General features: G+C 42.8%; 1 protein-coding gene across 2 annotated transcripts in view; it reads right to left on the reverse strand.

Moving 5' to 3' along the window:
• drp2 (dystrophin related protein 2) overlaps positions 1 to 13125 on the reverse strand; it is a 180886-nt gene that overhangs the window by 80447 nt on the left and 87314 nt on the right. For both annotated transcript variants that reach the window (XM_080415251.1, XM_080415250.1), the window contains one exon: positions 4651 to 4807. In XM_080415251.1, coding sequence (XP_080271377.1) covers positions 4651 to 4807 — 157 coding nt within the window. The remainder of the gene's footprint in view (positions 1 to 4650; positions 4808 to 13125) is intronic.

A 13125-nucleotide genomic window follows, 5' to 3' on the forward strand; every position in this document is an offset into this window, starting at 1 on the left:
AAATGAGAAAAACCCAACATCTGCTAGAATCCGTGACAGGGAATCTCCAAAGTACTTGTTGGGGGATGGCATTGCAGAGGAAGAATGCAAACTGTGTGATTGTTTGTTGCTCTCACTCTTATTTCAGCAAGCCGTACACACACTAGGGATTGGGAGGGCATTTATGCCGTAACAAATCACAATTCCTTTGTTTGATGATTCTGCCATTTATCATGCTGACTCCCAATTTGATATTTTGTCAACAGTATATTTAAAACTTTAGGCCTGGGAGACATATGGGTAGGCAGCAACCCATATGACAGCACCAATGGTGGAATAATTTTTACTAAAGTAAAAGTAGCAATACCACAATGTAAAAATGGGGGGGGGGAGTACCTATCTAGTAGATATCTAGTAGACTCTGCATGGTAGATAGTATCTACCATGCAGAGTATACGGGATCAAATCCATCGCGGTGCATCAGACTTGGCGGGGCTTCTACGATCACAACTGGTTGTGTTCTGAGGAGGGAAGCTAGGCGGGGAGAGCGATCTTTGTAGCTATACTAGTGACTCCTACAGGCTGGGGCGGGGGTGTCTGCAGGGATGTCGAATTGGGATGACGAGTAGCAGTGGCGCTAGTCACTGGCAGGTAAACCAGTAGGGTATAATAACAGTGACAACACCCCTCTGTGGGGGGTGTTAAATTGCTAAATTGGGGGGGAAAAAATGGAGAAAAAAGGGAGAAAAAATCAGAAATACAAATATTGTTACAATACCAAAAGAATTGAGAGAATTGAGAGAGTTAACAGTTAGCTTGAAATAAATAAATATGTGAACAAAACCAACAACAGGATAGAGGAGACCGAACAATGGATTGATGGGGCAGAGACAGAACTGCTGAAATTGCAAACGCAACTCGTGACAAGGCTGACTGATCAAGAGGGTCGTTTGAGACGATAGAATATTCAAATATGCAGGATCAAAGAGGGAGTGGAGGACAGCTACGCTACGCATTGAGTTAGTTTCAATGTAAAGTTCAATGCTCAATGCTTTTCAACAGCGTCGGGACGTTTGACAGCAAAAAGCGTAGCTTCAAAGTCGAGAAAACCTCAACATTAAAGAAGATGTCTTATAACAAGCCTGGCGTGCTTAGGTAGCGGAGGGAATACACTGAAGCTAAAAAGGGTAAAAGGAGAGAAACATTACATTTTAGGCTCCACTGACTAAATTACTGATATTTTATCAGGGGGAAATACAGCTTAACGACTTGTTGTGGAGGAGGCAACAGAGGACTTATAGGCAGAGAGAGGATTCCCTGTGTTTGTGCTTGAACCCCCGGGGAACTGGAGGGAGAGGATTCAATGCTTGACCTGGCGGACAGCTGGACCGCAGGAAGGACAAGGATCTACAAGGAAAAACTGCATGCCTTCAAGAGAGACAACGCAGCCATCTGAATCCAGCGGAGTCCTAGACCTCACTGGGGGCTGGCAGACACCAAGGAAAGACAAACAAAGGTTTAACTTTATAGTTTAGAGCCCTCTGTTCGCATGGGACGTTTAGGTCTACTTTAACCAGCAAACTAACAAAAGCAAAGATGGTGAGTTTACATTGGTTTTACTGTTAAGATTTATACTGCTGAAGTAGTGAATAAATAGCTAATGTAAAAGGCATTATTTTTCACATCATGGTGCCCTCTCTCAATACAAGGGGATAATGGGTTTGCCTAGTAAGAATTCAAACAATGCATTTTTGGTTTGGGGTATACTATGTGATTTGTCAATTTAACAAAGGGCCCTCCACTACCGATAGACTGGGACATTTTGAGACCTCACAAATGTAAGTCTTCTGGTTTTTGAGTGTTTTTTGTTGTTATTACTAAAATGTAATGGAGGTGATATACATCAAAGGAGACAAATACTGTATGTCAGAGTCTGAAACTGTTAAACTGTCATTGCTATCCATTGCGCAGAGACAGATAAAAGGATGGCAGGAGGCCACGGATTCAACACACCCACAGGCATTAAATTGACGTAAGATCATTTGGTATTTATACAACGTGGGCACTGTGCATGAAAATTGCATCGGTTGGAAAATAACATATAATAATTGCCCCTTAAAGCCGCCGTGCGCCGGGTGGAAGATGGGGCCCTGGGGGTTAAATGTCTGTTGGGGTTCCTATACAGTACATGCTATGGTGGGGGATATGAAAGGACTGTAAAATCAATTAACAAAGTTAACTAAACTCACTCAATCCCTAGATAAAAATGAAGAGGCTCTAAAAAGCCTCCAGCAGCACTAGGCCAGCATTAATGCAAAAGCTTTTTAGTTTTTTTTTTGTTTAGTTTAGTTTAGTTTATTTCGATCCACATCAACATAATCACAAAACATAACACACTGTAATTCACTACTTCATTCTGTTAGATCAAAAAGGCATAGGCAGAAGCTCATAGCTTATTTATGCCTATCCTTCATACATCCGGTCCGGTTTACTCCTTGTGGAACCCGAGTTCAAATCCAACCGTCATGTTTTGCATGTCCCCCCCATCTCTCTGCCCTGGGTTTCCTTTCTCTCTACACTCTGAGGACTTTTTTTTTAAACCATTAAGACCTGGAACTGTGTCATTTTTAGATTTGAGCTAAAAAGCATAATTTTACACTTTGGGCCATTCAAAAATAGCAGATCTACAAGCTCATAGCGCGGCACCGAGTGCCGCGCTACGAGCTTGTAGATCTGCTATTTTGAAAAATCGTGAAAATGTGTGCAAATCTTTGAATATATATATTTTTAAAGCGAACATTTTTAACTCAAATCTTTGCTTCTGGGGGGTCCCTGGAACAAGATATTTTGATGGGGGTCCGCGGCCAAATACATATAATTTTGGGGGTCCTTGACATGAAAAAGATTGAGCACCACTGATATAGAAACATACGTTTTTCAGAAAACTGTTGGGATTTAGGAGACATGTAGAATCGGCTTCAGGTCAGCATGAAGAAATGCCCCCCACCACCACAACCACTACATCTTTAAAAAGAAAAAGGATTCCAGTGCAGCCACCTCCCTGACTTGAAGACACCCTGGGCCTTTTGGTATCGCTCTACCCAGGGCAGCGTTAATGCAGAGGACAGCCATTTTCTCCCCCATATATCTGTCCCATAGATAAGAGCCAGAGTATTAAACAGTGCAATAAAGCTATTATTTTGATGGATAGCTGAACTGCAGCAGCCTGTGATCGAACCACGTGCTAAACGAATGTAGGTAAATCCTTGTATAGGAATGTAGGGGCTGAGGTCTCTAATGCTCAGTCCTCCGTGTTACAACCTGGAGGCTTTATCAGTGTCTCTCATCAGGGTCACGATCCTGAACTGAGATATTCTCACAGGTTACAGCAGTACCTTTTCAGGCCGCGACCCCCCAAAATAATCATATTTGAACTGGGGACCCCCCCACCCTGAATTAGAATTGTAGGAGTTGTAGGAGTTGACTCGGTTCCACAGATAAATATTGTGATATTGTGAATTAGCTGATCTACAAGCTCACACTGCCTTGCAATTATTTGACAATTTGGCCAATGTTTGACCAGTTTTTATAGTATAGTTTGTTGATTACTTTTGATGCAGTAATGTTTTTTTTCTTTAGAATTTTTCCTGTATTTTTTTATAGGTATATATTTGTCACTTTACTGTCATCTGGGGACCCGGCCCACAGGTTGAAAACCACTGGGTTAGAGTACGTGCGAGATGCAACATAGCAAAGTTAGCATATTAGATTGTGTGGGTTTTTGAGCAAAGTAAAATTTCCTCTCAAATTTAGTTGTAACCTCTGACTTAGAAACTTGGGTTCATGTGGCCGGAGGTTTACCAGTTTACTGCTTTTGGAAATTGGGGTTGGGTACGGAAATGGATCTGAATTACCCTTGAGCAAGACACATGACCACAGACCTCTCAGTAACTGATTAATGTTGAGAGAATGCATTGACCTTTTGACAAATAAGGTCAGACTGCTTATTTTCCATATTGCTCAGTAACAACATAATTTACTTCTGTTTTCAGTAGGGTATTGTGATGTGTGTGCGTGTGTGTGCGTGTAGCGCTCACTTGGCATACACATAGTATAGTGTTTAAGTGTTGAAATGCACCTTAGTAAATGCACCACTAAATAAATACTACAGACCAGGGTGAAACTGCAATCAATCATCTTGTCGTACAACAGTACGTTAATCAAAAAGCTTATTATCCCAGATGTCTCTAATCTTTTGAAACCGAAATTGTACAGAACAGGTCCTGTGGCTGCCACTACTTCTCCAAGCTATTGATGTGAATAAGAATGCGGTCAACTGGATCGTTTAATAACAGGGAACAAAAGGTTACTAAACTAGATGGCCACACATTTCACAGCAAAACACAAATACTGTACATTGTGTCAATAGAACACGGTTACCAATGTACCTGGTATAATAACGGTATGTAAACTTTTCCATGCCAAATAGCCATCCCCCCATATTGCAAAATGGCACCAAAAAAAAAGAAAAGAGAAGAAAAGCTAAAGTACTTTGGAAATCTGCAATCTAAAACTCAGTTATTTTCTTTTTCCTGGATCTATTCAATTAGAACAATTATGATGTTTATGAGTGTTGGAAAACATTAAATTGTATGCTTCGGACAGCGATACCTGGTGAAACTCCCTCTGGTGTTGGACGGCTCCTACGTCGCCCCCTATGGGCAGCTGTTCCGACATCTCCTCGTCCTTGGCAGTCAGCCATTCTATGATCTCCTGCAGAGAGAGCTGTAGCTTCCCGCTGTTGTCAGAGAAGGCCTCCAGTCGCACCCTACCAACACACACACACACACACACACACACACACACACACACACACACACACACACACACACACACACACACACACACACACACACACACACACACACACACACACACACACACACACACACACACACACACACACACACACACACACACACACACACACACACACACACACACACACACACACAGGTTAGCGCAGCCAACTACGAAAAGCCTTGAATTTCCCACCAAAGCAACAATGAAGTTGACATTTGACCACTGCCTCCCACAGCTCAGAGTGTCAGAAAAGCACCAGCTGCACAGCTCTCCGCTTCAAATGAATCAAAGTTGCTACAAAAGAAACAAATATACAGAAATGTCAAAAGGTGTTGTCTATTCGTTGAAATTAAAATGCAACACACAGATTTCTGTGATGTGAATCAATATTTGCCGCTTTAGCATTCCTTCAGAGAAGTGTGGTCCACAGTCCCTTTTAATACAGCATACTGTATATCGCCACACAGCCTTGACAAATAAGAAATCAATCACATGGAATAGCACTCATACAGTACACACGAGACAATGTGAGACATTACACAGAGCAAGGAGGACTGTAGGGAATCAACACATTTCTATCAGTGGCACATCTGGGGATAGGCTGGACGCAGGGTGCGAAAATGCCCTCGTGCTGCAATTACACACCAGCAACCAGCCTGAAGCCAGCACTCAAAATATCATTATTCCCGTGCACCATCATTTGCCAGCACTGTCACAACACAGAAATGGAGAGACATCTAGAATAGCGGACAGCAGACATGGAGAGATGATGAGAGCGGAAGCTTAAAGAGAGAGAAACAGACAAATGCAAGTGTCTTGCTGATGTTCTTATTCGGAGAGACATACATCGAGGCCAACAACGGAATAAGTGTGAATTCACAAGCAACGCATAACAATCAGAACACAGAAATAGATGCAACTCGCCTATTCAAAGTAAGAGTAGTCTCTGGGAGAAGAAATAAGACAAATAGGTATCAACGGCATGAGTGGGCTGTTACAGAGACGACAGGGCCAATAGTGTGATGACAGCACCGCTAAAGCGCTCTCAGAGAAACAGCGAGCACTGCTGACACAATGACTAAATCTAAATCTAGACAAGGGGACAATGAGAACACTGACTCCGAACCACTGAGAAACAACAATGCACTGCAAAGACCAGGAGAAGACGTCACTTGGCTCCAAGCCGACCTGCACAATTAACATGTCACGACTGGAGAGAGAGAGGCTATGTCGGCAATTGAAAAAGAATTGGAGGGCAATTTCCTGTGTACAGAATAGAGGGGCCGCAGATGAGTTCCGACAGGAGAAGAGAGATTGCGTATCACTTCTGGGTGACACGGGTCAAAGACTCTACGCAGCTAAAACCCAGAGTGTTCATTTGACTCAGAGAGAGCATAAATGGACCCGTACGAGTCCAGTTTTAGCTGTGTAAGCGCACAAGGGAAGGAGAAAGGTGTGAGTTTCCATTCAGGATAGATAGGGCTGTTGGTCCGTCAGCGTGGGAACCTGTGTGAAACAGAGCGTGCCGTCCGCCAGCCTTGTTGTCGGCCCTGCAGCTCAGCCTGCTGAGGTAATTGAAACACAGAGGAAGCAGTTTGCTTTGGGCCCAGCACACCACGCTCCTTTAAGAGTTGTGTGTGCAAAAGGTACACACACGTGCACGCACACAGATGTGGACACTGCGCGCACGTCCGTACGCACGCACGCACATTTCTGAAACCTTAGGAGACGCAGAGAAATTCCAGCTAACCCCCAGCCAGTAGAAGATAGACACCATGCGTCATGTGTGCAGTAGTGTAAAATAACAAAGTACATTTACTGTACTTAAGTAAAATGTTGAGGTATTTTTACTTTACTAGAGTATTTCCAGTTTTCAGTACTTTTACTTCTACTCCACTACATTTCAGAGGCAAATATTGTACTTTTACTCCACTACAATTATTTGAGAACTTTAGTTACTAGTTACTTTGTAGATTTAGATTATTATTACAAAACATACATACCACTTCAGCCCTATAAACATTTCGGCCAGCTGATCGACAAGCTCACAATGCGTCACCATGTGATGCATTGTGAGCTTGTAGATCTGCTATTTTCAAAAGATGTTTATACATTTGAAAACATGAAATGGGACATTCTGCATAATGAGTACTTTTACTTTTGATACTTTAAGTACATTTTGGTGCCAATACTTTTGTAATTTTACTCAAGTACATTTTGAATTCCGGACTTTTACTTGTAACATAGTATTTCTACATTGCATTATTTATACTTTTACTTAAGTAAACAAATTGAGTACTTTTTCCAATCACTGCATGTGTGTGGGTGCTTTATATAAGTGTGTTTGTGTGCAACCACAAACAGAATAGCAGCCCAGAAATCTGAGCCTACTTTCTGCAACTACTGAGTATTGCTGTACTTGAACCAATACAGTACAATACATAAACAGTACCCAGTCAACCTCCCCTTACACACAACACTCATGCACGCACGCACGCACACACGCACACATACCGTACAGTCAGGGTGGATAGAGGGGGTACATCTCAGGTCATCCATCATCAGATCATATAGGCAGCTTCACTAGAAAGCTTCAAAATGCTGCAAATAATATGGCGTGTGCACCCCACCCACCCACACACACACACACACACTGTGTACACATGCAGTGCAACCAAACACAAAAAACATGCATACACACATGCATTCGCACACACGCACGCTTATCCATCCATTACTTCCACTGCTACCATTACACAGCAAAGTAGGGACAAAAATAGAACACCACCAGTGCTGTAATGGTATCATGGACACATTGTGGGTGCTGCCAACAATAAGCTTTTGCCTTACCAGGCTGCTGATGCCAGCCCAGGACAGTAGCTGGAGACATTTCATCTGCCCGTGAAGACACACACACACACACACACACACACACACACACACACACACACTCGCACACACACACACTCGCATGCATACGCAAAATCGCATGCATATGCAAAATCGCATGCATACACCCAATTACAACAGTAGCTGAACTGCGCTTTATGTGTGTGGGCGTTTCATAGTGTTCTGTATGCAGGATGTGAAATGTAAAGTAAGTTGCTGCAGATAGAGGGAGAAACAGTGGGTAAAGTAACAGGGGTCTACCTGTCTCTCCAGTAACACTAGTTTGATTTCTTTAAGATGTGGTGGTGCAGAGCTGCATGCCTGAAATAGATCCCTTTAGCAACATCCATCTGCTGTATCTGTAAAGACCAATTTTAGGCGGATTTGGTTCATGGATTAGTTTTGAACAAGTTTGGTGTGTTTACATCTTAATAGTGTGTGTGTGTGTCTGTGTCTGTGTCTGTGTGTGTGTGTGTGTGTGTGTGTGTGTGTGTGTGTGTGTGTGTGTGTGTGTGTGTGTGTGTGTCTCAATCTACAGTAGCAGCTCAATAACAGCCATTTAGCTTGATGACAAAGCTAGCGATAATCAATAGGAATGGTCTAATGGGATGCTGAGTGCAGGACAGACCACTTCCTGTTTCCTATATAGGGGGATGATCTCAACACACCCTCTGGAAGCACTTATCTGAATCACAAAAACAAACAGAGATGGAAACCATCTCATTTGGCCATGAACATAGACAGTAGAGCCATGCTTTCACAGTGTCATTAGCATATAAGATAGAAAAGTTTGTGCTCTAAACTCAAGGCTTACTAAGACTAAAGACATACGAGAGGCCAGCATTAAAGTCAATAAAGACAACAGAGAAAAATCGCACAGACGAGGAACATTGAGGCTGTTTGGATGCAAAAATATAATATTTTAATCAAAAAAGTGACACGATGTTAAAAGAGAGAGACGTTTCGGTCCTCAGACCATCATCAGCACTGACAATTTTTGCATCCAAAGAGCCTCAACGTTCGTCAGTCAGTATGCAAGCCTTTTGTTTATGATCTACACAGCATAAACATATATTTATTAGTAAGAACTAGACTACGCAGGTCAGGAACCATGTAAATTGTGAATGATGCAAGTTGGGAATGCATGCCCCACCCAGTTATCCAATACCCGTGGTACCCGTTGTCAGAGTCCTCGCTGTACCTGTTGTTAGAGTACCCAGTGCGGTACCCGTTGTTAGAGTACCCAGTGCGGTACCCGTTGTTAGAGTACCCAGTGCGGTACCCGTTGTTAGAGTACCCAGTGTGGTACCCGTTGTTAGAGTACCCAGTGCGGTACCCGTTGTTAGAGTACCCAGTGCGGTACCCGTTGTTAGAGTACCCAGTGCGGTACCCGTTGTTAGAGTACCCAGTGTGGTACCCGCCGGAACGATGCAGGTCGGGAATGATGCAAGTTGTGAATGCATGCCCCACCCGTTTATGCGATACCCTTTACGTACTTGTTGTACCCGTTCTCAGAGTACCCAGTGCGGTACATACTACCATACAACCGATCAATTAAATATGGAGGTAACAGAAACGTGTTGATGAAATACTGTACATGAACATACACACATGAACTGCCATTGTACACGTACCACTCATATTGGTGCAGCAGCAAAGTCAACCAATGGGGCCAATGGGTCGGGTTGGCCAATCAGGGAAGCCGATGCCTACAACCCCCCACCCACACACACACAGAGAGAGATTCTAGTATTTCAAAAAGTAACCCACTTCTCTGGCCTACTGGTAGTATGTATGCAAAGCCATTTTGAGCTCATCAGTCGAGCGGTTTGTGAGATTAGCTCCGGACACACAGACACAAAGAAGACACACAGACTCTCTTCTAGATGGCTAGCTTCCTGCAGAGCCTCCTATACCAAATCTCTCCACAGACCCCCAGCCAGTAGATTAGAACATAGACAACTGTGGTAGTGTGTATGTGTATGTGTGTTTTATACAACTGTGTTTGTGTGCAGCCACAAACAGAATAGCAGCCCAGAAATCTGAACTTGAGTTTCAGCTGCATGTTAGTTGTACCAAAATTCAATACATAAACCCAGTCAACCTCTCCTTACACTCAACACGCATGCACACATACATATACATACACACACAGTCAGGGTGGACGGAGGGGGTACAGCTCAGGTCATCATCACTGGACAGATATTCGTGGTTTTTCAATTATAGGAAAACCGTTGGTCCGATCGGATTTCCCCCTCGGCACTGCACACCCCCGGGTCATCTGGGACACACATGCCAAGTTTGAAGTAGTTCGGTTATAGACTGAGCCTGGGTTATGCCCGGGACAGACAGACACACCATACACAGAGATGCAATTTCTCACAATGCGTCATGTTGCGTTGCATTGTGAGCCTGCTATTTTCACCGAATGTTCCCCCCCAGAATAGGAATGCTAGGGTTCATGTGTTTCAAGTGATTTTTGTTTTGATTGTCAAACAGAGATGCATAGCTCCCTAATCAGTCAGCGGGTTCTTTGAGGAGCTGCATCATTGATTAATTCATGTACTGTATGGGGGGTGGAAGCCACGCCGGTGCAGTTATGCGACAGAGAAGTAAGCTACTGTACCACATCGCCTCAGGGTCCACAGCAGAAATCTCTTTGAGGCAACTCCGTTCGTTCTCTCTCTCTCTCTCCTCCTCTCCCCCTCTCTCCCTCCCTCTGTCTCTCTCACTCACAGGAATGACATGTGGCCATCCAGGAGGTCTGAGGCTGTGTGATATGGCCAGAAGGATGCCAGCGACATAGCCCCAGTCTTGTCTCATGTTCTATGCACATTTCTGCATTGAGATGAAAGCATGTACAGTGTATGTATATTATATGAGAATCTATGGGTGCTCACAGCCGTGCTACTCATCCAGGGTAGTAACAATACAATATCCAAGATCAAAGTAACCCAGCACACACCCGGAGTGTTCAGAAGCCACGTTGCAAAACGCATTGTTCGCTACAATATGTCATACAACTTTATTAATTAAGCTAAACAGTTGAGTTGAACACTCCTGGTGTGTGCTGGCACAGTACTGTAGGTTACTTTAATCTTGCATAATACATTTCATGATATAAAGTAGGCCTATATATTCCTTAGATGCTTTGGGTGAAAGGCCTTGAAAGTTTTGTCAAACTGTGTCTATGCTATTGTGATGAAGCTAGCAATACTTAACTCACTTTTAAGAAGTTGTCATATTAGATAATGGTGAACTGCCAGTGCCGCCAATAACAGTGGCACGTTGAACAGCAATCTTTGCTGGTCACTGCTACAGTGCATGTATGCATGTTTATATGTGTAAATAAAAAACACAATGTCTATTGAAAGAGACAGGCTTAAGTTAGATGCTTGCAGAGGAACATCTTTGTATAGCAAGTTATTCCAGCGACTCTGCTCAGACTCAACTTTATTGTCACATCACTGGTTTTCAGGTGTAAAAGAAGTGCCGTTTGAACGTTTGACCCAGATTATTACCTCCAATTTGTGTTGTTTTTCCATTAAGGGGGGGGGGGGGGCAGGAAATCCAACATTAAAGGTAGGGTAAGTTATGTTTTTTGGTTAAAACAAAAAAGGTTAAAGCTCTATATTGTGATAGTAATCATTGCTATAGAGTGTTTGTTCAGTAACAGGGGGTCTCCCTGTCTCTCCTGCTCTTTAATAAACAGAAAATAAATGTTTAGGTAGGTAACAAAATTTCAGCCAATCAGAAGAGAGTGCCCATTTATCAACTTAATTTTATAGTGTTCCAGTTCCAATTTTGTCTGCAAATTTTCATCACTTGAAATTTCACTTGTTTAATCTGTATCCTGAGTGAGTTCTCTTTCCTGATTGGATACAATTGATATCCCGACCTAAAAATGCCTTTTCTGTTTAATAAAGAGCTGGAGAGACATGGAGACTGTGACTGAACGAAGAATAGAATCAGAATATATAGCTATTTAACACTTATTTTAACCAAAGAAAAGCACTTACCCTACCTTTAACTCATTCACTGCCAGAACTTTTTTTTTTTTGCGTTTGCCCACTGCCAGAGATTTTTCATTGAAAAAAAAAAGTACTCAGGAGCCGAGATACAAAATGTTTAAGTTTTAAGCTAACAAGGAAGTGGATGGGAGTCTAGATCTTCAAAAAATCATATCTCCTTGGTCTTTGGGTTAAAAAAAAAGAAGAAAAAAAAAAGAAGAAAAAAAGTAGTTTTAGTTGTTCTTGGCAGACAGGGCTTAAAGGACAGAAGTCGTTTTAGTCGTTCTAGGCAGGGAATAAGCATAAAAAGATCAAGATATCTACATACTGTACTGTACACATATTATAAGACCAGGTGGTAACACATTGGTAGGGCCACATAGCGGCAGATGTATGCATGATTAGACATATGGTGCCAAAAAAACAACACACAGACAGAAACTTTAAAGGTACAAAAACATCCACATGGCAGGTCCACAGGGAAAGTAAAGTCCGCACAGAGGAACATATCGACATGAGGGGAGTGTGGGGTTTCAAGTAAAAAGTTCCAGTTGACAGGCCAGCCTCACTCTGGTCATTAGCTTAAACAAACCACTCCTTGTGTGTGTGTGACACACAGTCACACACACACACACACACACACACACACACACACACACACACACACACACACACACACGCACACGCACACAGTTCACAAAACACACTTGTTTACAGACTTGTCACAAGTGTGTATACAACACATCATAATGCAAGGCACACGCTTATTGGAGTTAGGAAAAATACTTTCATTGTGTGCCAAAAAGAAGGACTTATGCTGTATTGATGCATGCAGACATCAATATTCTCTACACGTTATTCTCTTTTCACACACATGCACACATACACGAACACGGACACACAAACACACCGATAAAGCAGCGAGTGCATGTTTTTGCAGACTCAATTTCTCTCTCTGGTCCACAAACATATACACACTCGTACTGCATGAAACGCCACACAGGATAGGTGGTTATCGATCAGGAACAGTAGACAATAGAGACAGCACAGCAGCTCTTCTGGGAATATGTGACACTCAAATAAAGGCAACAAAGGATGTCAGGGAAAAGTGTGAGAGGTTACTGTATGGATGATCACGCCCCTGTGCTTGCACGTCCAAGCAGGTCAATCTACTGTAGTGTACAGCACGTGTATGCAACCAAGTACTGTATGTGTGAGTGTGTGTTTGGACACAATAGCCTTCATTTATCAATGCAACGTAGAAACCAGCTTCAATTCGAGCCCAGGAATCACGTCCAAGTGTGATTTATCAAGCAATCGTATAAAGCCAATCCCAGCGTACAAATCGTCTGAGGCTTCTTAAATCTGACGGCTGAAACCGACC

This window comes from Gymnoscopelus braueri (assembly GCF_963280865.1).
Source record: "Gymnoscopelus braueri genome assembly, chromosome: 20".
NCBI lineage: Eukaryota > Metazoa > Chordata > Actinopteri > Myctophiformes > Myctophidae > Gymnoscopelus > Gymnoscopelus braueri.